We start from the raw sequence: 27,293 nt of genomic DNA, 5'->3' as shown, positions 1-27,293 counted from the left end.
GAAGAGAAGCCACGCTTAGGGATGCTGGATCCTTGTGAGCCTCGCGGCCCATCTTCGATCACAGGTGCATCGATGCAACAATCGGCGTTGATCACTCATCAAGGAAATAGAGAAAAAAATGCGTGTCCTTTGTGTCCCTACTTTCGAGCCCCAAGCAGCTAAGTTATGAGCTTCGCATACGAAGGAAGGAGCGGTAACTGCATGTTACGAAAGTAACATTCACAGATTCCAGGTTGACAATTAACATTTTCATTATAACTTTGAATGCCAGCCGAACGGTGAATGTTCCTTTCGATGCGCAAGCGATGAAAGTTCGATACGGTAAGTGGCATTTCTATATACAAGATTCGAGAAAGGTTAGTGCGCATGCTACTCCCCTGATATCATACAGGTGGAGAAGGCAGAAGAAAGAGATAAAAGATGCCAAGGGGATGTACTCAATTGCATAAGTAGCTCTCGCAACAATGCTTGAACCAACCGAAGAGATATGCAATAAGATTAATTATTTACAGAGAGAAGTGTTTGTAGCGGCTACAACTATTGGAATTTATTTACTTTTTTCATCATTTATATTAAATTTGCTCGAATTCTAATTATTCTGATTATATTTGATTATATTTGTTGCGAATGTCAACTCTCGATTCAGTACCGATGTAGGATAATCGATTATATTTTAATTTATTATATAAATTGGTTTTTAATAGAAAATTTATATGTAAAAGTTATTTGTAGGAGTGATTGTTCTTTAAAAATGTTATCATAAGTATATCAATTTTTATATCGCTAATATATTAACCTAGAATAAATATTATAAAATATAATGTAATAGTATATATGATTGAGAGCTGCAAAAATAAAGTTGGATGATCAAGAATCATTCGGGACGCATCTGTCAATGTTACAGGACAGCTAGAATTACGAATTAGTCGACAATGAAATTTATTGTAGAGCACAATTTTTCTATCGATTGCATAAATTGATTCGTGGAAACGAAAATAACTGCTAGCTAATGATAAGATGGATCACGGGATAGTATATGATAATTGTATAAATTTATTTCCTTCAAATAGACATGATAGACTTTGATTACAATATTATTTTTCATTCGAAGTTACAATATCAGTCGACAATCAAGTTAATAATAGTGGCATTATTTACTCTTATTGTGTAATGCCATCAGTCTTAATAAATTCACTCATTACGTACCTTAGATTAATGTAAAAAAATATTAGTTGCGTTACTTATAAACTAACGATTTAAAACTAGTCCTCTAACAAACTTATCCTTTATCCAATCTTCTTTATTTTTTTTTCTTTTCTGCTCATCTTTTGTCAGAAAAAAACATAGCGTTTTTTTCGTCGACGTAAGAGGAATCTTTGTTTCTTTCTGGCACTTATTATTTTATATTAAACTAATTATTTCACATTAAAGGCACTTTTGCTTTATAAAAACTTAAAATACAAAAAAATCGCTCTAAATTGATAAATTGATTATCGAATTCAATTAAATCTTACGAACTAAAAAATAAAACACAAACGTTAATTAAATACATTGCAAATCAATACAGTAGTTCACAGCAAAAAAATTACTTTAAATCGGACTACGCGTTTCTTATAAATTTTTAAACGCTGAAAACGATGATAACGATGAAAACGAAAAAATAACATGTCAGATTTCCAATATAATTGAGGTTTAATATGCAAAAAATGACTTTTTGGCGATATTCAATATTTTTTAATAAAAAAGGTTAATGTCATCTTGAAATTTGTATCAGAAATCATGAATGTATTGTTCATTCCCTACAAAATGCATTTTTTTTATTTCAATAGCTTATTTTTTAGTCATGTTATGGGAAGGAAAATGAGAACTATTTTGAATCTGCATGGAAACCCTGGTAGCGTCATATGCGGATTTTTTAAAGTTCATCACATTTTGTTAAATATTTCTTAATACTTTTATATGCGCAAAATAATAAAACTAATCAATTGATAAAAATACAAAGTTGCTTTTAAAAAATTATACAATTCGTGATATGCAACTGCATATCTTTTTTATCCTCATCTCTCTCTCTCTCTCTCTCTCTCTCTCTCTCTCTCTCTCTCTCTCTCTCTCTCTCTCTCTCCCCTCTCTGTCTGTCTGTCTGTCTGTCTGTCTCTGTGTGTATGTGTATGTATATGCGCGTTAATGTTGTTTTGAAGTAATTTTAGTTCCTATCTCCAATCTTTCATAATTTAGATAAAAAATAAGTTATTGAAATAAATAAAATGCATTTATAGGGGATAAATAATACATTCATGATTTCTGATCGAAATTTCAAGATAATGTTAACTACTTCTACTGTAACTACTTCTTTACAAAAAAAAAATCAAATATCACGAAAAAGCCATTTTTTATAAATGAACTTCAATTATTTAGGAAATCTGACGCGCTAGAATTTTTCCGCTTGCGTCATCGTTTTCAGCATCCAAAAATCTATAAAAGATAGTAGTCCGGTCTAAAGTAATTGAAAAAAAAATTGAAAAAACTTTGTGAACTAGTATTATTGACTAATACAATCAATCAAATATCTTCAGGTGTAAAATTATAATAATTATAATTTATATGTCCTTATAATATTATGTAGCAAAACATTTCCTGTACATAAAACTCGTTTTAATTTTAATTTCTAATGAGTATGTATGTATGTAGATATATGTATGTGTATATATACATATACCTTTCTTTCTCTGTGTGTGTGTGTGTGTGTGTGTGTGTGTGTGTGTATGTGTGTGTGTATGTGTGAGATAGTCTTTATTAACGAGTTTATAAACACAAATAAAAAAAATATAAAGGTAAATATATCTGTGGTTTATCTTAAAAAAAATATATATATATATGTACATATATATATGTATGTGTATGTATATATATATATGTATGTATATATATGTGTGTGTATGTATATATATATATATATGTATGACTATTTCAAAATTCACCAGTATTAAAAATCTACAGTGTATGTAACGTTATGTAGAGATTTTCAACGATAGCATGAGCTGAATTTTGTAACACAATCTATAAACAGAGTGTTCCATTGTAAGTTGCTAAAACTATTCAATTATCATTTTTAAATACACATAAGAAATAAGAAGAATAAAATATATTTTAAAATAGAGGACATTTAGCAATTTATTTACATATAAAATAAAGATGTAAATAAAACTTTATTTAACATCTATTTGGACAAAAATAAAGCTTTTTTAATTTCTAAAATGTATATATCATTAAGATTTATATAATAATATTTTTATAAACACTTATTAAATGAAACAAATATTTGATCTTTATTTTACATGTAAATAAAATAGCCGAATATCTTCTATTAAAAAATATTGTTATATATTAAAAAATTTGTTTTATTCCCTATACATTTTAAAATGACGTTATGATAAAATCGTTTAAAACTAATAGCTGATTAATTTCAACAACTTCTCATAGGATCTTTCTGTATATATAACGCTGTATTAAGTATGCGTATAATGCTAACAGTAAAAAATACGTGTAGTTATAATATCCTACACTTTAAAAAAGACTTATTTGAAAAGAGAATTATTTAATTATATTCCAATACTTAAATTTCACAAAATTTGTAATTTGAAATGAAGATTCTACCAAAAAAAGATTTTCAAGACATTATTATAGTATAGAATTAGTTTGATTTATCTATTGTTGAATTTTTTTCTTTTGTCAAAATAGTTTGTCAAATTTTTATCATTTCAAAAATATCTCCATAATGTATCTGACATTAGAGTTACAAAAAAAATATCTCACATGCATTAAATGATTAGTTAAATTTTTCTTTGCTGGATATTAAGTGAACAGTCTTCGAATTCTTATTTTATATTAAATGAAATCACGCGATAAGAATTTCGAAGACTGTCTCTTCACTCTGGTGTTGAATTGGTCAATCTCTATTTCGTCAGTCAATCTCTATTTTGAGTTTAGGCATTCTAGAGTCTAAATACTGTTCCATATCTATTTTATCCTGATGCTGGCGACGTATGTGACGTTGCCAATGTGCTTTGCGTTTGCAACGTTGCGGGCAATATGGGCATTTAAATTGTGGCTCCTTGCCACACTCCCAATGCTCGTGGCGTTGCAACGAGTCCTTCCTCCTATACGAACGGCCGCATCTAGCGCAAGCGAATTGGCCGAGCGGCTTGTTGACGTAATTCCTAGCATTTGGTATCTTCAGCTCGGCAAACGGCATTGTTTTCTCCTGCGTTTGTATTGGCATATCTATGGATTCCTCCTCTAGGTCGAATATACTCCTGTTCTCCTTCGTCAGACCTGCAAACGGAAGAAAAAAATAACTTTAGATAGGTTCTATTATTCTACATGAGGCTCTGTGTCGCTGAAATCGAACATGCGACTCGTGTTCATCTTCGATACGGCCTGAAATATCATTAGCGAAAAATCTGTGGGCACATTCTTAGTTTAATTGTTTGTTGATTAACCGAGTTCCGAACCGAAAGTAAATTTTAAATTAGACATAAATAGTACCTTAATTTTGAAAAATTTTGTATAACTCTAAAACATTATAATTTTGAGATTGTAAGTTTCTGAATCTTAAAGAAAAAAATTGTTAGAAAGAATATAATAAAACTAAACACAAACAATAAAAGGATAAATGGTGGTCAGGAAACAAAAATTAAATTAATCGTAAATATTTCATTGATTTCAAGAATTCAAGAATATTGATTATAAATTATCGTCTCAAAAGAAAATATTAAAAAAATATATTATTTATATAACAAAATAAATATACAGACAAAATTTATTACATTCTTTTAATTAATAAATAATTATTTTTTCATCACAGCGCATTTTTTTAATAGATAATAAAAATTCGCAGAAATTTTATACATAATTTTTTTTTAAACAGCTACAATAAAAATATTTTACAATTTTTATTTATCTACTTACATAAATAAAATATAATTAATATTCGTTTTTATATTTTCTGAGGTTTTACGTTTAACAAAAAAAAAGTTACACATGGGCCTTTAGGAATCAGCCCTGTAATAATTGCGCGTTTTTTTAAGATTGATCTAAGACAATCCTCATATAATTAATAAGACAGTCTTTGTATAATTAATATCGATAATTTATTTATCGATTCGACAATTATTATTATACGAGGATTGTCTTATTAATTATACGAGAATCGTCTTAAATCTTAGATTTATTTTTACTAATAGTAAGCGCGCTATATCAGCATCATTCTATATTCCATTCTTGTTTTATGTCTAATGAATGATAAAGATAGAATGACAAAATAACGCTGATGCTGATATCGCGCTCCCCGAATGTAGCCTTAGAACTTCTTGCATAATTTATCTTTTTTCTTTATCTCCCCAACATGAAAAGAAAAAGAGGGAAGATGAACTGTGCAAGAAGTTTAGCTAAGATTTCTATATCAATGACGCTAACTTTATAAAATTTCAGCTGGATATATATATATATATATATATATATATATATGTATATATATATATTGCCGAATACTAATCCAGTCAATCCTTTTCTTATGGAGAATGGAAACGCAACTAGTTGGATGGCTGGATGATAAGAGTAATTGAGTATCTCATTTAAAATACAACCGATAAACATCATTATATATCAAATTTTTTAATGACATGAAATGCACAAAATAATTATTTTACAAAAACTTATATTTTGTATTAACTTATAACGATTAGAATCAGCTAATGTATGATAGAGAGGAGTAAGCTCTGTTGTTATATCAGATTTATTATAAAATGTCAAATACCTAATATAATTATATATTAATAAATAATATAATATAATTATATTATATATTATATTAGATATATTGTAATATAGTATTTATATTTTATTGACATTATATAAATTACATAAACGTTATTTAATATAATTCAATGACTTGTGTGTGCATTGTTGATAGAAATGGAAAATTCAAATAAACAGAAAGTTTAATATACGTTTAATAAACGAAATATCTCAAAATATGCCAAATTATGTTATGTATATTTGAACGCATTTATCACACATTTATTATCTTTTTGCCCAAATTGATCCTAGTTATTGTCAGTTTTTAAAAAAATTTTTACGTCTTAAAAACACACAAATTAGTAATTAATTTTTCGAATCATCGGCTTTTTATTTAAAAATTTGCAGAACCGCCTATTTTCTCTTTAAGCACTTCTGGACGTGATTCAAAAATATATCAAAAAACATTTCCTTTATAATTGCAACAAATGTATTGAAATTTCTTCATCTTGCCGCAAATCTGACGATGATTGGAAAGCAAATCGGATGTCTTGATGTATTTGACGTATAGTTTATATTCAAAGTGACGATCGTCTTGTTGCATAGCCAAGCCGTTTACCTGAAAAAATCGAAAATAAATGAACTACTGTTCGATTATCTTCTCAGGAAAGTATAAAAAAACTTACAATAAATAGATTATTTCAAGAAGCTTACTTACCTTTAGACATTCTCCGCGTATAATTGAAATGATACAAAACTTTGATGCCTAAATAACATAAAGTAGAATAATACGGCCAACAATAAAATTCTATAATAAAATATTATGATCGTGAATACGTGACGAGTCATAAAAACTTTACACAATTTTCGTTGAAATCTTAAACAATTCCGTAATCTCTGCGAGCTAAATTAGGATGGAAGAAGGAAATAAAGTAGCGAATTATAAAAACAAAACTTAGTCTTTATTTCAATCGTACAATGGATAGAATCGTGCACGGAGAAACGTATACGACATGAAGTATTTTACGGATGCATCCTCACTTGATGAAGCATTCTTGATAGTGCACTAAGTGCACGTGTCTGAGCACGTTGCTTTTCCTGATAGACCTGTAGCTGCAGAAGGTGCAGGCGAAGTTAGGTTCCTTTCCGCATTCCATAAACCGATGATACTTTAGCGAACCCCGAGTCCCGTAAATTTTGCCGCAAAACTCGCAGATATGCTTCGCGAATGAGGAAGGACCCGAGTTGTCTTTGCGATAATAATCTGCGGAAATATACGAAAAAGAAAATATGATTGTTAATACTGGGATAACAATGTGCTGGTTGAACCATTTCTAAGGAATCATTTCTAATCGCAATTCTCTTACATGAATTTCTTTATTTTATTACGCAGCCATAATTTGTATTATAATCAATAAGAAATAACATACATTAGTTATATGACATAAATATATCAAGTACGCTTTATATATAACATTTATGTAGAAGATTAATATTCGTTAGAAATTAAAATACTTAAAAATAATATGTCTAATAATATTAACTGTATAATCAAATTAATTGTGTAATATAATTAATTATACAACAAAATTAATTGTATAATGTATGATAAAATTAATGTATAATAAATTAAACTTTACATACATATATTATAAAAATATTAAAATAATTTCCTTATTATATTAAATATGTTATAAAACTACTGATTATTACTGAAAAAAAATTCAGATAGATATTAATCGTATATAAGAAAATCAGATTGATCTATGTAAAAAAATCAATAGTTGCTATATATCTTTTGTACTTATAGCTAAATTGTTATTCATAAATTTATTCAGTTCTTAACTGCAGATAAGAATGTATGATTACTAATTTCATTAAAAATATTAACATCAAGATCACATAACGCAAAAAAGTGATAAAAAAGGGACAATGAAAACAAAGAGAGAGATAAATAACGGAAAATAAAAATTTTAAATTAGAATGATGACATTAAAATCTTATGAGACATCTAAACACATATAAGATAGATGTAAATAAGATTCGTTGTAAAAATTTTAATTGTTTTCAACTTTTTTATTTCATTTTCGAGATTATTTCTCGCTTGTAATTTACCATAAATTTTATGTATAAATTTTCAATATTAACTTTAATCATTTTTCTTATATAGCGTTTCCACGTGTTTTCTTACGACGCGTCTTATACTTCCTTTTGGACCGATGGGAATCCTTGTATGTATATTTGAGTTCATCAGACTGATATGCATCGATTGCAAGGGGATCTTCGCAGGCAGATTTCGCTTCCATCAATGCCGCGTATAACGCAGGGTAGTTTGAGTAATGATATCCTGAAAGAAACATAAGGATATTACTGATAAATTGCGAACAACTTCAAATAGAAAAGATATCAGGCGTGCATTTCATAAAAGAACGTTACAAAATAACAGTAAACAGTCAAATTATAATTGTAACTATGCACTCCTAAATTTTTCATTTAATTTTCAGCGTATTTTCAGCGTTTATAATGAAGAACTTAATTGTCATGAATGTTAGATTTTCTAAAATGTTAGTGCGATACCCCATACGATGTAATAATTAATCTTATATACACAATACAAAATATACAAATATACAAAATATACAAAATACAATTGCAATATTAACGTTGTTGATAATGTTCAATAATTATAAGATAAAATGCATTGAGGAAATAATGTAGGAAATTTTAATGGTAAAGATTTGCTGAACAGATTTCATTAATTCTAAAAACATCTTTTAAAAAACATACATAACAATAATTCAACGAGAAATATAAATATATATTTTGTAAGAAAACAAAGACTTGTAACGTTGATTATTATACATTGATCGTTCGCAAAAATTCTTTCTTATATTTCTATATGTACGAAAACATTTAAATTAGGGCATTAAAATTAGATATTAGCAAAAGACATAGAAACATTTTATTACACTAAAACTAATTACAACTATGAATTATATTATCACGTTGCATTGATTCGAACTGATACACACGTATTTGAGATTGATTTTATGATGAACATCCTAGTTTAAATGATTGTTTCTGATAATAGATAATGCTAAGCAATATCTCGAATTCGATAAATCGTTTAAAATTGCAATTTTATTAGGGAAGAAATTTGGAAGAAAATGAATGGATTAATATTAGTATCAACTAGTCTAGTTTTTGCAGCATAGTATATATATTTTCGTAGATTGTTTCGCAAAATTCGATAGACGCAATAGAATCTCTATTGCATTCAAAGTATCGCCAACAAATAATTAATTTGCACTCATCAGTTAGTATCGCTCTGCATATTATTGTAACATATTGAAGAGAACAGTTCTTAATAACATTTTGAGAAATTATAAATTAAATATTGTATAATACAGAAGCATGTTGGGAGTCAACATGGAAAACGATGCGCAAATTAATAAGTCAATCTTCGAAGTCTTACGAATGTTTTGACTTTAATTATGAGCCAGCGTAATATTAGTGAGTTACAATAAAATCTTGTCATAAGACAAGGAAGAATACGAAGGTATTTAAAAATCCAATTCTTAACCCAGTTTCATGTAATTTTAAATATTATGCTATCCCTTGGCCTATGGTAGAATGTAAAATGAATGAAAATGCAGGTTTATTGTGAATATTTTATTGTAACTTTCACTAATAATGATAACTCGAAGTTAAAAACGTTCGTAAGACAGTTCTTCAAAAATTATGTGACTGTTTGTGATTAATTTGTTTCTTTACTCATTACGTTAACTTACATATTTTTTTACCGACTTTTAACGCCCCTATATGCATGATATTTGATTTATTGTTTCGATTATTGAGAGTCCTTAATTGATTTTTCAATTCTTACAACTTCTTCTCTAAACTTTATACTTTATATGCTATTATTTGGTATTCATTGCATCTAATAATCTTTTTGTCATCATAATTTTATTATATATATGGTATATATTTCTATATAAAAAAACTTTAATTAAAAATAATGTTTTTATTTGTAACTATATTCTAATAAACTTAGAAAATACTGTATATAAAATAAAATAACCTATAAATAAGTAAATACTGCAAATAGGTAAATAAGTACGAATAAGAAACTCAAGAAAATTCTAAGCAATAAGCTTGAAATTATGCATTCAAATATAATGTCTAATTATTGTACAATTGCATAAAATTTTCTAGTTTTTTGTAAAAAAATGTGATGATATTTAAAAGATTTTTACATCGATCGTTTTTTATTTCGAATTATTCACATGAGAGAATAACGCATTAATTTTATATCTCTGTGTTTTGAATTTGAAATTGTTCAAAAATTCGAAAATTTCTGCTATCTCGTTTTCGTTGCTCTTTCGCGAGTTCCTGTTCTTTTGCCTGTCAAGCGATATTCTCCTCATCCGCGAGTGATTCCCTCATATGGAACATGTGAACGTTGTAATGCCTTAGCAGACTGTGCTTGTGCTTGAACTTAGCATGGCACATCATGCATTCGAATTTAGCCTCCTTGCCGCACTCGAGTCTCTTGTGACGCTGCAGAGAGATGATTCTCCGGTATTGTCTGTTGCAAGTGTCACACGGGAACATCTGGGCGCTGGCGCATTGCTGGTTATAGTTTGCTGAAAATATAAATATTCACTGGTTAGATCGATATCAATTAAAACGCCGATTGTCACTCGGGAAAGAAAGTTACACGCGGAGACATCTTGTAGCTCACAAGTTCATAAAATATAAAGGAATTAAAAAAGCATTGAAATTACCATCGAACAAAGATTTACTCGGTGTTTAACACTTTGCGACAAGACATATCCCATTTAACATTCATCTCTGTTTTCCATATTTTTTAATATTGAATAATATAAGTAAAATATCATTTTGATACATGAAAATATTTTATTTAGCAATAAGGTAACAGTACATAAGATATTTTTGCAAACAGATACTTTATGTAGAAAATTCATTCTTGATAGTTGATTAATTTTATTTTTTATAAATTCTACAAAATTTGTATACGCTTTGAGATCTAAAAAGCTGTTTTAATCAATTTCTAATGTAATTGATTTTATTTTATTTTTTTTAATTGTGTAGTAAAATTGTCAATGATCGAAAAGACTCATTAACAAGTAATACATAGTATTATTATCGCTAATAAAGAATGAGAGGTGAGTTTTTGGATAAAAAAATAAATAACTCGATTTTAAAAAATAACCCGAAATAAAGAATATTTCTTTATTAATAATATTAATAATAATAGTTATATAATATTAATTGATATTAAAGATATCATTATAATAGACATTCTTTCTAAAAGACGCTCGATAACCTTCCAAATAAAGAGAAAAGAAAAGGAAGAGAAAACTAAAAATATGAAATTAAATATTGGATATATCGACGAGATACGAAGGGGAAAGGCGTTGCGATATTAGTTCGCCCCCTTTTTGCTCGATACGCTTAAGAATCCCAAACAAGGACAAAAAAGAGAGACGGAAAAGTTGGCGAGAAAACATATAAAACGTGTACTTAAATATTAAGCAATAAGGATTCGGTAACAAGAGTCGGAATAACGAGGTCGATCGCGGCCGATCGACTCCGTGGTAGCGGACAAAACTCCGCCGAATCGGATCGGCATCCATGATGAAGATCATGGTTAAAGAGCTATGGGCAGAGATGTGTAACGAGTATACCTCGCATCATCTCGCAGGCAGACAGGCGTAGAGATGCGAGCGTATTCGCAAATACTGATATCAAAAATACTGACGTGCGTCTCGTGTTCGGACGCACGTCGACTCTCGACATTACTTTCGTTCTCTTTCTTAGCATCTCTCTTTTAATAATAATAATTTTCTCTTTCTCTCAGCATATCTGTTTACATATACCCGAAAATTGTTGCCATTTCTCTCGATAACTGCGGATTCTTTGATCAATCCAAGAAAAAATTTCATCTGGGAAAAACTTGCTTAAACAATATCCTTCCTTGCAATTTTTCGGTAAGGCAATCATATCTTGATCATGGTTACCACCTTTCTGGTTTTCGGCCGATGATACCAGCTTTTTGAACAATCTCCGACTCTTCGATAAACGGAAAAATCTCCGATTGTTTTAAAAATTTGATGCCCATTTCTTTAAGTTTCACGCGTCAATTTTCCTTCAGTTTCGAAAAGAAATATCTGGCTGCTGAGCAGGCAGATCAGGTCTGATGATCTTTTTCTTCTAAGAAAACACTGTAACAATATTAAAATTTTGATAGTGGCAATCAATCTCCAGTGGAACACTTATAATCAAAAAATGACAATCATGCTTTTGATATCCATAAATAAATAAAATTTATTTTGAATTATCTGAAGGAAATTTCTTCATTTTCTAAATTTATAAACTACATTACAAAATAAAATGAATCTAATTGTAAATTTTTTAATTGACTCATTACAAAATTAATAAATATATTTCGATGTTGATGAACCTTTAACTTTGAAGTATTTCAAAGAGCCCGCAGATGAAAGAAATCGCAATAATTTGGTAGACATCCTATATACATATTTCTGTATATTTATATATATATATGTGTATGTATAAGTGTATAAACGTGTATAAAAAATGGAAAAGAGACATTTATATAAATCTATGAGTATGGTCCCGCACGGCGCGACAGGCAGGTCGATCCTGTCGATCCATACTGAAAAGTTGTATGAATTAAATACTATGTAAAATAAGTATTAAAGCTGCAAAAGTAGTGAAAGTGAAATATCTGTGAAATCATTGCTGGATAAAGAAAATGTATATTAAATAAAAGAGGCACACGGACAACAATTCTTAGGATCGCAAGATCGTAACCTGTTCCAACCTGTTCGCGCGATCGAGCTCTTTGAAGGCTCGTAAATCGCATAAACGTACAAATGATCTTTATACGATGTGTTGATCATATTCTCCGATTTCGAAATCGATTGTGTTACCAATCTTTTTTATGTCTATAATCGGACAAAACAAGCAAGCGCAAATAAATGCGAACGAAAAAGTTACTATCGCGGATACGTCTTTCGTGCATCGTTGAAGCAAGTTATTTATTCACGTTTGTTTGTGCCCACTTGCTTAGCTTGAACCCGGCTTAAGATAAACGTGCGAAGCGATTGCGAAATACGGAGGATACTTTGTACTTTATCGGATTCGTAACGTAAATCTTTCTTGTCACGTTTGTTGAATTATTCTTTACATTATATAAATATATCATGTAAAGTTTTGGTAAAATATTGAATCTTTCTAATCTATCGCCAACACGCCATCCTATTAAAAATGTTAACAATGGTCAACGAGTCAACAACTGTCTCCCTGCTATGTAAGATACTTGTGCGAAAAATTAATTTTCACGTCCATATTCGTGATCACGGGCGAATTATCTGGAATAACAGAGAATTATTGTCTATCATCATAATCACCTAAATGCTCTCAGATAACCGATCTTCTAAAAATTGTTTCGCAAACATCAGTAACGAATGCGCGAGTTCGGTTTGCGTCCTCATTTATCGTCGAAGATACGCATTTCAGAAATTCTCTAATTATCTTTCGAATAAAGTCCATCACACACGAATGGCATAAATGTTGTACCATAAGGCCACTGAAGCAATGAATATTTGACGTAAAGACGCCACATTTATTTACATAAGATACTCATTAGGCGATATGCTTGTACAGCCTATGTCATTTTGTGTGATGAGTTTAAAAAACATCATCTACAAAATTAACTATTGGATATTAATTAATTATTGGATTAATTAATTAATGGATAACGAATGATAGTCGTATCATAAGAATAAATTGGAAGTCTTTAACTACATTCCTTGAACTTTCCGTAAGCTACATGCGTGTACGTATGTTTCGTAATATGCAAAAAAATTGAGATACATTATATTTGATCGATATAAGAATCTTAACTTAAAAATCTAAATTTCACCGATGATATTATCGGATCGGTTTAATGTTACATGTGAATTTTTTCTTTACATTTTTTCAAATTTCATCTATATTCCACGTATTTTACACGGAATGTATCAAGATTAAATCGTAATGCGCAAAAGACTATAGAACTATAGAAATTTATAGAAAAATCTGCTTCCAATTTACATAAATATTTTTTTGTACTTTCTTGTGCATATAAAAAGGAATTTTGTATCTTGAAATATTCGACTTATGCACAATTATTATCATTATGTTGGAATGTACTCGTGATCTTTGAGAAACAGATCTCAGAATGCCTTAGTTATGCGACTTCTTTGGTGGCGTAGTTACAGTGCGGAATAAAATGATAATGATATTCTTTTACTTATTTTTTAAGATTTGCATAAAGAAATACGATTATGTATGTATAATTTTTAAGAGTAAATAGATGTTATATTTATAATAAAATACTCTCTTACAATAAAATTTCACTCTAAGAGAGTGAAAATAAACCACTGCAAGGAATTTGGATATATCTATATATATATATATATATATATATATATATATATATATATATATATAATACAGAATATAGATATATTATATTCTGTGTTAAATATATATAATTATATGTAATTATATCTAATTTATATATATATATATATATTATATATATATTTTATATATATATATATATATATATATATACACACACACATACCGTATAATTTTTGAAATATTGTACATGTTCATAAAAAAACGAAATACATTAAAAGTAATTGTGTTATTTTTCAAAACAAAAGTCCTTTTAAAAAAAAAGCGTTTTTAAGAATTACGCACAATGCGTACTCTTGCGCAAATCTTAATAAATAAGTAAAAATATTAATACTATCATTTTTTCTTCGCACTATAAGTTTTGTGCAAAACAACTATGATGATGCTGTAGCGCATAGATAGATTTTAGATGACAAATTATTTGCGCAGTGCACAGTAAAAATGTGATCACGTGAGCTTACAAATCCAAGCAGCAGAGTTATGCGAGCTATTAACTAAAATTTATCACCAACCCCCAGGAAGTAAAATTAAACCAATAAGGCTCTCCTAAATTCCTTAAGTAACCCAATATCTTACAAATAAATTGAAACGCTTTGGCCCGTAATCTCTGCGCGCGTTTCTGAGTACGGCTCTTCCTATCTTACAAAAAATTAAGATTCAAAATCGGCAATGTTTCGTGCTAAATAAATTGCGTTAAATAAAAATTAAATTATTTGTAAATGTAAATTGTACCAATGTGCAAATTTTGAATTCACATAAAAATCAAATGCGAGGTATGTAAACGAAAAATCGTTAAATCCTGTAATGATTTGAAATGCGATCAAAAGATATTTCTGGAAAATATTTGTTCAAATTTGCAAAATTTTCGGAATCATTTTCATGAAATGATTTGTACATTGCAACAATGTGCAAACATTGGAAAACATAATATACCTACATTTCAAATCTCTCATTTTACAATTAGTAGCTTTACTAACATTAACAGATCTATGTCAACTCATATTTCATAACGTATGTTCTGTAAAGTATGAAAAAGTAAACATTTTTATGTTGGATCGGATTTAATGTACGCAGCTTTTTAACTTTAACCCTCTGTACGTGTATTAATTCTCCATAGGTAAAGTTGGTAAAGACAAAGTCAATACTTAGATTGTAAATTTTGGTAAATAAATTTAAGTCTATAAAAAATAAGTAAAATACAATTCAATTTCTATTATAATAAAAAATCATTGTTAAAGCTTCCATAATATACTTCCATAGTATACAAGAATTTTTTTCAGCTTTTTATATAATACAATGCAGAAAATAAAAATTTGTAATTAAAATTGAAAGACCCAATTTACTGATGGAAATTTAACAATCAACATAACTGACAAAGAGTTAGTAATATCGCGTGGATAACAATCAAATTATTAAACATTAGAATAAAATAGAAATAAAATATTATTTAAAAGTCATTGATCAAACTATCTTATTTTAAAGTAAGGTTGGTATTCATAGTCCGTTCTTATTTTAAAATGTCTTTAGTAATTTAAACATTTTTTTGCTTTTAACTTTTTTTACTTTTTTTTGCTTGATTTAAAAAAACATGACATTTTAAAATTAAAGGAAAAAATAGATTGATATTATTTTATATTTAAGACAGTCTTAAGTACAGTCTTAAGATGTTATTAGAGTCCGATCAAAACTTCTGACTCAAAACGAACACTCACTACGTTTCAGTTTCGACTGAAACCATAAGCTTCTTCATAAATAACCAGCTCTTCTTCATAAATATTACTACAACTTAAATATGTGTAATTATTGTTTTAATAATTAAATTATGATGTTTATGAAGAAAAAATAGTTATATTCTTTGGTCAAAATTGATACACAACTGAAATTTCAGTTTTCGATTTCGGCCGAAAATATAATTATAATATTATTTCAATAAATTACGGTATTTATGAAGAAAACTAATATGATATATAGACATATCTATATATCATATTATACTTAGGCTTCTTAAAAGTCTTCCTATCTTTTAATTTTGGTTTCGGTTTTGATTGAAATTGACATGTAGCCGAGTGTTTTCGGTTTCGGCAAAAGTTTCGGTCGGACTCTAGATGTTCTAAACCAATCACAGAGCATAATAACATCTTAAGATATTATTTAAGACAACCCTGAAATAAACAAATTGTAAATACAGAATTGGCTCAAAGAGGGTGAAAGAGAAAAGCCGCGAATTCAAGGAGCTTTCAAGATCCTCTTAAAAGCTTGGACCTCGCACATTTGTTTAATACTCAGAAAGTTTCCTTTCTCTCTGCCCTGTGACAAAGACGCTTAAGATGCAGAAGAACCTTCGTCGTAGCCTATCTTTTGATGATGCCGTTTAAAGTGCACGGTCAGATTTCCACGCTGCCGCGCTTTATACGGACACTCTGGGCATTGGAAGGCTGGTGGCTTGCCGCCGCACTCGACCATCTCGTGGCGACGCATCGTGCTCTTCCAACGGTAGCCTTTACCACAAAAACGGCAGCGGAACTTCCGCTGTTGCTCGTGCGACACACCAGTCATGAAGACAACGCTGAGGTCATGCGGTTGCGGCAGCACCTCGAACGAATCCGGAAACACGACCTCGCGAGTGGACACAGCACGGCTACCGCTGTTGTCGCCGCCGCTGCTGTCGTCATAGCTGTTGTCGCCACCGACGACATTGCTGTTGCTGGCACGTCTGTTTGCCATGGCGATGTTGGCCCGCGTTAGCATCGTCGGTGCAGACGCACGGTACCCCTTCTTCGTTGACGGCTGTTGCGGTTGCTGCTTAAGGTCGGAACGCAGCAGGGACAATAGCGCGCCCATGCCTGCAACAGGGACCCAGCGCCGGCGGAGGCGCGAAGGTGGTAAAGAGATTAAATTTTTGAAAAAAAATATAGTTAGCTTGCTGGCTCGCTCGCCCGCTTACACGTCTCGCACGATTACAGGACGAGATTCCGAAATTCGTCGTTATTATTGTCGTTCGCCTTAGTCAAGATCGTGCTTGTGACGATGTGGCCAAGTTATTCCACTATTCAAGATTATTATCTGAGAGATTATTATTATTATTATTATTATTAGATTTCTTCTATAAAATATACATTTGCAAACACATTTTGTTCGTTTTTCTTCGAAAAGTTTCTTGGTTAAACCATTATTCGTTACTACCTTCTTTGTAAAATAACTTTGCCACAAGTTGAGAGCATGACTTGAATATCTTAATGGTCATGGATAATGATTTCATTGGACGACGACAAAAACGTTACGAAAAGAATAAAGGAAAATAAGGAAAGAAGAAAGGAGGGGAGCAGGAGGGGGAGTAAAGATGGTTTTCCAAATGTGTTTGTATGCGATTAACAGAGATCAGTGAGATTAAACCCGTAACCAACCCAACACACAATGTCAGCCAATAGCCCGAAGATAAGTGCGCCCAGAATCAAACTTCGCCAAGGATACGTGACTATGTGAAGAGGCGTGAAATAAACTGCGTAAGGCGGGAATGATGGATAAGAGGAGGCTCCAAAGTCACTAAGTTTAGTTCATAAATAATTTCTTTCACAATTCAAACATATCTTCACAAGCAATTCACAGCAAAAGTAACAATGTAATGTTTATCAAATAATAGATTTCTCTCGCGAATTATACACAGCCTCTCCTCAGCTCCAGCCTTTCCACCTCAAATGAGAAGACACCAGTTTCCAACCCTCCAAACAAGATACCCAAAAATAAGATGCGACGATGTAGAACGATCTCGCGTTGAAACCAAGTTAAAATCGAAAAAAGAAACGATTATTTTTTAATGTACACCCGAAGATTTATATAATATAATGCGATATATATAATGTCCATACACGTATTCATACATGTATTAAGAAAAGTATATATCGGCAACTATACACATGTATATGCATATTATACATAAATTTTAGAGTACCCGTGAAAGCGAGACGATGAAATAACAAATTAACAAAAATACAATCTATTTATTATTAACTTATGTGCATCGATCAAAAAACCGCAACTGAACTCAACCTGTCGATACTCAACAAATGAACATTAGAAAAAGGAAAACGAAAAATTTTCTCTTTCTTTCTCTCTTTGTATGTTTTTTTTATCTCGTTGAAATCCCATGTACGAAGAGCATGTGCTTGGGCAGGCTTCTTCTCGTTAACAATCTTGTTTGACAGATCGGACACAGCAATCTCTTCTTGCCGCAGTCGTACTGCACGTGGCGATTTAACGAACTCTTATTCTTGTAGCTGCGTTCGCAGTACATGCAGGGGAAGGGCTTCTTGAGAAAAAACATGGTGGACTCAACAGATTGACCTGAAACAGAAGATCACAGACGGCATCTTAGTGCTTGTTCTGATCTTAATCTGTGAACGATCGTAAGGAGCGTGCGTAATAGACTTCTGATAGCTGAGTTTCCATTGAACGGTTGAGCCAGACCCTGCTGAATCAAAGATTTAAGATTCGTCGTAGAAGAGATTCACTGATGGAATATTTACGTCATGATAAATTGTCAAGCGTCAAGATTCGGGCTCGGCCATCGAACTTCGACGAGCAATCTGCGAAAAATTATTGTGTCAATAATAATATTTCGTCGAAAAACAACAAAAATGTAAATTCATAACATCCACATTATTTCTTTTTTTTTTACTTTGTTTTCACAATTCTATCTTGCTGAAAAAAACTCGATGAAGGAGGATTAGGATAATTGATTAATTTCGATGCTATTAAACATGTTAATAACGCTGAAATATTAATATGTTCTACATCTATTATCCTAAGTGCACAACTAATGGATTAAGATGATGAGACATATTGTATTTCATATAAATATATAAATACGGAAATATTATACATATTGTTCTACATATATAAAATATTTTCGCATTTATATAATACATTTCTGCAAGTATATCATTTCTATAGGTTTTCATTTTTTCAGGATTAGAAAATCATTAATTACATAATTTTTTTCAAAATAAAATCAGTAGTTCTAAAGAAAATAACATAATAAAGTCTTTTCAATTATTTCTACAAATTTATATATTATTGTGCATACAGGAAATGAATAGTATGAACGAAAACAATTAAATCAAATTTAATAAATGGCACCTTCGAATCCAGATCGTTAAATAATAAATACGGTATAAATTAAAGTGATATAAATTAAAGTCTTAAAAATGCTCTTTTCTTTTTTTGTATATACATAGAATATATTCTATACATATATCTGTACGTATAGAACATAATTCTTAATATATATTTATTACCAAATTATTTCTTCACGATTAAATTAATAAAACTTAAACAGAAAAGGAATAATATTTTGTTTCGTTAATAAATAACGACTCATTTTATCTGTTTTCATGCTTCGTGCCACAATAAAATAAGATTTATTTTTATAAAAAATATTCCAAATATAACAATTGTTGGCGCCTTCAGAAGACGTTTCATTGAATACAGTCAATTGCAGTTGCAAACTCCGATCCATATTCAGATCTTGATATTGTGCAACATCTTGTATTGGATCTGCCGGATAAATTCGCCGTTGCCGGAAGTAAGAAGAATCGGCCAGCATTCCGGGCTCTCGCGTATGTGTCGATGCAGCGATTTCCTCCATTTGTACGTCTTCGAGCAGGCCAGACACGTATTGCACTCTGAAAAAGAAAACAATACGTAGGTTTGTCAGCGACTTCGATCAGGACCCACGAGAAACATCAACGTCTTTCGGACAAATGTGAACGGGTCTTGGCTCAGTTTCTAATTTTCGTCACACGCCGTGCTTCCCGGGTATATAACAAGATCCCTTGTTCAACAAACAGATCGATAATGTAAATCGCAGAGCTAATGACACAATAACAAATAATCATTTGAATATCGATACTTTTAAATTTCAATTATAACACAGTGGAATTATGCAAGTTTAATAGAGGACAGCAGTTGTTTTATAAGAAAAAATTAATCCACTTTTTAAAAATAAAAAGCGCATCGGTAGATTATATTGGATATGGTTAACAATTCAAAAGATGAAAACATATAAATTTTTTTTTTTACATGATCAATAGTATATTAGTAACACCTTATTGTGTTACTATTATGCATGCACAATCCTGCTTTTAGTGCCGTTAATAATAATATAATAGAAAAACTTGCTCTTATATTCAGCTTTTTAATTTTGTAATTAATACATATTTATTTTAACGAAATATAACGATATAAGAATGGTATTATTTCTCGCAAAAATAATAGTTAGCTTTTGATTTCTCAAAAGACAGAGATCTCGTAAGTGAAAAATAGAGTTAGAGTAATTATCCATACTTTTTTTTATAAACAATTTGGCACTTTAGTTAAAAAAAATTAAATTTCTCGAAGCTTAAGAGTAATAGTACGTATTGGTTTTATACACATCAAAGTAAATATTTATTTACAAAGGCATTCATGCAGAAATTTACACTATTTTACAACTCGCGAAGATTATGCGGCTACTAAAGGGATTGACAAGTGCACGTGAACGCTCGAAATGCGAACGTAACTTTGTAGAGTTGTTAACGTTCCTTAAATCTTATTACACTTGATAGAATTATTGGGTGATTATAGAAATAATGTTAACAGTCTTGTATATTTAAAATTTAACTTTGGTTTCGTCCCCGTTCTGTTGTCCCCTGACTACATCATCATCACCATCACTCCTACCATCCATTTCCGGAGCTCTCAGCCTTGCTCAAAGCCGTGCTTCGTTCGCATATGCTTCAAAAGGTTGCAATGTAACTTCGATCTTTTTGGACAATATAGGCATTGATATTTTGGCGCTTTTCCACATTCCTCCCTCATATGTCTCGTCAATGAGCTGTAATACACGTACATGTTTCCGCATTTTTTGCAGGTGTGCAGGTTGGTCTGATTCCCAGGGAAATAATCTGCAAAGAAAAATTACATATCCGAGTTAATACAAATCGTTTAAATTGATTTCATTTTAATAGTCGCTGATATTCGCCAAAGTGTTATTTTTTCACGAGTTATTTTTTTCACGAATTATTTTTACAGATTTACAGAAAAAATAATCATATTTTTCCCAATCGTTATGATTATTATTGAAAAAAAATATTTGATAATTTGTAAAATATCGCGTAAAAATGAAACTAACGGCATTTTCGAGTACAGTAACTTTGAATCTAACTTAGGTCGATTAATCCAAAAATATCATGACCTCGTCCAATCTGAAAATAAAATAGAATATATAACGTCATTAATCCGACCTGAATTTGGTTCAAATCTACTGCTTCGAAAGTGCTATTAAACATTTGATTTTTCACCAAACATAACAACATAATATAGAACAAAAATCATGATTAAATTATTAATATAAAACTAACAAAAATTATGTAAAATTATTAATATTACCTCAACATTTTTATTTTAGACAATATTATATGTACAGAATTTGATTTACATTTAGTTTTAATTTAATTCAGAATTATTTTAGAGAAAATAGGATTAAAATTTCAGGTAGACTAAAAGTCGAATATCAATGACCAATCCTCTCATTGTTAACCCAGTATATATTAATATTTGTCTCGTAAAAATACACTGGAGGAGAAGAGCGCACACGGAAAACCTGAATCTACGCACCTTTTATATTTTTACGTGTATTTTCTTCGTATTCTTCTTGTAAATAGTCCAGCCGTTCCTGTCGGCGTAGACCGGATTATATAATTGTTAAAAACAAAGACAGAATAAGCACGAAACAAATGGCAAAGCAAAATATAAACTTGCGATGAACATAATCGAACTCTCTCATGCATTTATTAGTATCCCTCATTATTAATCTTGACGCCACGTAATTACTACATCCTTAACCATTTCTATCAGTATAGACGGTAATTTGTTTGCTAATTAACAAATCTCTCATAAATTTTTTCGTATGCAAAGGAATTTTCATTGTGACATTCTTTTTATCAAAAAAATATCAAATATTAAATATGTATTTTCGTTTATTGAAAATATTTAGCTTTCTAAAAGATTTCTTCATATCGCTTTAATGCCCAATCTAGATAATATTGAAAACAAGTACAAAAATATAGTAAATTTTACAAGTATTTTATAAAAAAAATTTTATATTGTGTAGTGAAAAATGATAATATGCACATACCGTGTTGATTGAATAAACACTGATAGTCACTCGCGGAGTTTTATTAGTCTATAAAAATAAAAGCGAGTCTCTATCAGAAGACGTTAATCTCATATTAATTAAACAAATTTAATGGAGAACAGAAAAAGATCATGTCACAAAAATCTGTTATAAATATAAGTAGTATATTAACATTCCATACTTTAGAAAGACGTGTATTATAATTTCTACAATATTCTATCATCAAAAGATATGACTTAACGATAGTTTTGCCTTAGACAATTATTTAACAATATAATCTATAACGTTGCATATTTGTGTTAATAATAAACTTATTTTACATAGCAAAAGGTGCTACAATATATGAAATTTCATAAATATTTTACGGTATAAAGCACCGAATATCTCTCGAATCATTTTTATTATTATAACTGTGAAACGCGATAAGTTTGAACACAAATATACTTTTCATTATTTACAACGTTGTATTGCAAACAAGTGTCACGTTTCGTAAGAACTGTCAGACTTTAAAAAAATTTCGTTCATAGTCCAAACGGCACAAAATGTTTTTAAAAAAATTAAAATGTTTTAAAATTCGAAAATATTTTTAAAAACATTCGAAAATATTTTTTGAATTATGTCTATGTCCAGATCATATTGAAAAATATTATCAAAAATATTTTAAAAAGATTGCATACAAATTATTCAATAATTGTAAAATCTTTTGGGAATATTGCGTCACTGGAAAAATAATTTCTTTTCTTCTGAAAATATTAAAATATTATTAAAAATATTGCCAATATTGTTAAAAATTGCCACAAAAGTTTTCAAATACTTCTAAACCTATTAAGACATTTTAAAATATTACTAAAGGTAATTATTAAAAAAATATTTTTTAATATTAAAAAAAAATAAGTTTTTAAAAATAGGAAAAAAATCATTTTTTTAAAAACATTTCTCAATATTTTGTGCTGTATGGGAAAGAAGCAATATTAACATCAATCAATATCGCGAAGTGATAGAGAATTTCTTCGGCAATCACTCGTCGAGTTAAATCTTAGCAACCGTGCTCCTTCTTCAAGTGATTCAATAGATTAAACTTCATCGGCATGATGTTGCGACAATACGGACAGGTATACAAGATTCTGCCACATTCCTCTCGCACGTGCCGGTTCAGAGCCATCCGCGACTTGTATGTTTTCTGGCATTCGCAGCAAGTGTGGAAACCTGAAACGGAAGGAAGAAAGACGTCTTGAATAATTGTCTTAATACACATTACGACAATCAACAATGCTCTCGCCTCCACAAAAGCATTTAGCATCGACATTAGCATTTTGCGTATACATCCAATTTTTTCTGTGTCGTACCGGGTAGCTCGCTAAGCTCTTGAAATTCTGCCAAATCCTTCGGGCGATCTGAAACAGAGAGTGCATTCAATCATCTATTAGTAGCGCTCTGAAAAAATATACTTAAAGGAAAACAAAGACGGCATTGGTCAATTCTGAAAGAAACAGTAATGATGGATAAAAATTTTACATTGAAAAAATCAACAATTATAAATATTCTGCAAAAAAACATAATTAAAAAAATTTTTTAAGTAGTGAAAAGGTTTAGCTCATCAAAATAAGATTTATATTATTGTTATTATTGAGTAAAACATCGATTCGAGGTTTTATTGAACGATGGGGGAAGAGCGAAAGAATCGCCATACTTAATATATCGTATTGGCTTGCTTTACTGAGAATAAGACGTCGTTTCGCTTTAGATGCTTTTATGATACTTTATTATTAGTATTACGAAAATACATGCATTTATCAATACTACGGATTATACAGTATCTTTTATAGATAAGCGGTCGGCACTTCGTACCGAGATAAAATTTTTAGATTGTATGCGGCGAAAAAGAGAGAATCGATAGTTTATAGTATTGTTGCAGCAATATTTATCATCAGATCTCAATACTGATCCTCGGTGAACAAAATATTCATTTATAATATACTTTGTTCTTTCCAATACTTGGCCTTAGATGCAGTGAGGTGAACATTTCCTACTCCTCCAATAGGATATCGTATTCTTTAAGAAAAAATGCATGATTTATGGCATTTATAATAATTTAAAGCATAATACAGATGAGAGATAATCTTCTCTAAATCTTATTATTGTCATTCAGTCTTCTTTCCTTTACGGTTTACCGTAGATTAAACTACGTTATTCGTTACATTGGTATATGAACTATCGCATTATATTTCTGCATATCTCAGTCGCGTTATTATGATATATAATTTATTATAATACATAATAAAGTGTTAGGGAGGAGAAAGATATACTACAAATGATGATTTTCATTTCTATTTTTCATTTATAAATTTGTATGCACCGTTCATCTGTGAGATCTGAATCCTTTCACAAAATGCGCCGATCGCTGATTACAAACTAACGCAATATGTTGAACTATTCTATGATAATGACTCGGGAACTACTTCATCGCCTTCGTGGCGAGTTTAGGAAAAATATATTTTTCGGAGAGAAAACGCTTTCACGGGATTTCTAATCGGGACTACGTAGAAAACGGTCGTCGACGTCTCGAAATGACTTGCTCATAAATCCTTGCATTTTGGAGCTGCAAACTCTTTCATTTCTTGAGAACGGTTTGATAGTTAGTGGCAGTATGGCACACATGCCACGAAGAATCGTAACGACGACTAAGGCAATTTGACAATTCCTCCCCGATCTGGATCGCCGTAGGTCGTTTAAGTATTCGGCGAAGTAACTTTGAAGTGCTGCTCTGCCTGATGAGCGTGCAGGATGAAGGCTTTGAAGGCAGCAAATGGGCACAGCGGACACTTGAATTGCGGTGGTTCACATTTGTGTTTCAAATAGTTACTCCACATCTTGTAGAATTTGCTGCACATAGTGCAAGTGTAGCCAAGGACCTGATCACCCATGTACATCTTCCGGTAAGCTGGAAACAGAAGGACCAAGTTAGTTAGTTAAGCGAAAGCTAACTGCGCTGTTCAAGCCTTGCAAAAGAAAAGGATTCAACAAAAACAGCAGTATCAGGATAGAACGATGAAAGCACTCGCGGATATCTAAGGCGACGATCAGTTTGATTTATGAGACGTAATCATTCACGTTTGTGAATATATATATATATATATATATATAAATTCTAACTTTCGAATAAAGATACAATGAAAGAAAGACAATTCGAAATATTCATATCAGTCAAAATAGAAACAATTAATGCGTCTACATCAAGAAGTAACTTGCCTGTTCGACTTTGCAATAAGCATGAGATATTTGAACTAAATTTAACAGAATTTACATAAAACGTGAAATTAATTAAATATATAATTGATATCTCATAAATCCAACTAAAGATTCTGATTATCTTAGACGAATATTTCTTGCCACAAGAAGATCGGAAATGTGCTCTTTCCGGAAGCTTGATGCATCCCTTAGATTTAAAAGCCATCCTAAAAATCAACGAAAGCTCGGAAAATTTTGCAAATATAATTCACACAAGGACAACTACTCTATAAGTTCTAGAAGGAATCTGATTCGAAATCAGGAGGATTAGAAACTAATTTACAAGCTGCCAAACATATTTCTATTATATAAAATATAAAGCACTCATTGCTGAAATAATATATACAAACATTATTTCGCTTTTCGATATCCTCATGAGTTATCATGAAACTTAAAATCCAAATATTAAACTAAAAAAGAACTTTTGCGTTAATATATCTATGACTTTTCCTAACTGGTATTACATCGTATATTCTCACAAATTTCTTCATTCTTCATAAGAGAGAATCTATATTATAATATTCTAATAAACACATGAATATAGCGGGTTTTTGGGAGAATTTACGAATATGTAGACTTTTCAAGGAATAACTAAAAAATAAAAAAACACCAAATAATAATAATAATAATGATAATAATAATAGCTGAGTACAATGTCTTCTACATTTAATTCTCTTCTATTTATTTGCTACTATTTATTTTATATTCAAAATTTTATATCCCATTATCTTATTCTTCTTCAGTTTCTTCTGCATTTTTACAACTTGTCAACAATTTTTATTTCCGTAGTCTGAATTTTATTCAATCATACATCTTGTTCATTGTTGTAGAGACAAGTAACCTGAAGGGTAAAAATTTTCCATAAAATTATTAATTGTTAGTACATATATTTTAATGTGTTTTAATAGATATTACAAATACATATATATCTTAATATAAATGTCGACGTGTTACTAGAAATTCTAAGAACAAAAAAATAATAGATATTATACCTGTTATAAAAAGAACCTTTAATTTATTTTACATTTAATATATAATTTACATAATTATATATATCATTATACATAGTACAATATATTACGACAAATAGCCGTAATTTATGTAATTTTTCACAGTATATCATAATTTATAAATTATACAAGGATATAAATATAATAAAGTTTGAGAAAAAATTTTTGGAAATAGATATTGTTCGTTCGTGTACGTATTTTTCCAAAAATAATAAGAAATATTTTTTTATCTTTTTAAATTTTTTTAAGTTTTTTAAATCTTTTTTTTATGTCAATACTCACAACAAAGAATATTTTCGAAAATTTAAATTCCATAAATACATTGCAATCCTTCGATAATAAAAATTAAAATTAACACTAACTTTTTCTTTATCGCAACAATACTTGAAACTATCAACTTGACTACCAATTTGAGAATAATGCGATAATTATATATTGTATTATGTATTGTATTATTCTCAAATAGGCTATTAATTACTATATCTGAATTATTATATTTGAAGAACATATTT

At 29.9% G+C, this 27,293-nt stretch overlaps 1 protein-coding gene across 8 annotated transcripts in view; it reads right to left on the bottom strand.

Moving 5' to 3' along the window:
• LOC105145116 (longitudinals lacking protein, isoforms A/B/D/L) overlaps positions 1-27,293 on the bottom strand; it is a 191,214-nt gene that overhangs the window by 15,217 nt on the left and 148,704 nt on the right. The window contains exons 7-9 of one of the 8 annotated variants that reach the window (XR_015547686.1): positions 23,830-23,877; positions 21,964-23,689; positions 21,111-21,251 (exon numbers count right to left, since the gene is read on the bottom strand). The exons of 1 other annotated variant lie outside the window; for it this stretch is intronic. Coding sequence is in view for 6 of the 7 variants with exons in the window: in XM_087414230.1 (XP_087270356.1) it covers positions 3,962-4,332 (371 nt within the window). In the remaining variant the exon portion in view is untranslated. Of the gene's footprint in view, positions 1-1,030; positions 4,333-7,154; positions 8,144-8,597; positions 10,443-18,966; positions 19,992-20,966; positions 21,252-21,963; positions 23,690-23,829; positions 23,878-24,216; positions 25,425-27,293 lie in introns of those variants that run through there. 6 more of the 8 variants (XM_087414230.1, XM_087414273.1, XM_087414264.1 and 3 more) reach the window with 6 other exon arrangements.

The sequence above is a fragment of the Acromyrmex echinatior genome, chromosome 16 (genome assembly GCF_024713525.1).
Source record: "Acromyrmex echinatior isolate Ae372 chromosome 16, ASM2471352v2, whole genome shotgun sequence".
Classification (NCBI taxonomy): Eukaryota; Metazoa; Arthropoda; class Insecta; order Hymenoptera; family Formicidae; genus Acromyrmex; species Acromyrmex echinatior.
The sequence above is the reverse complement of the archived record's forward strand: the minus strand, read 5'-3'. Positions and strand labels throughout refer to the sequence as shown.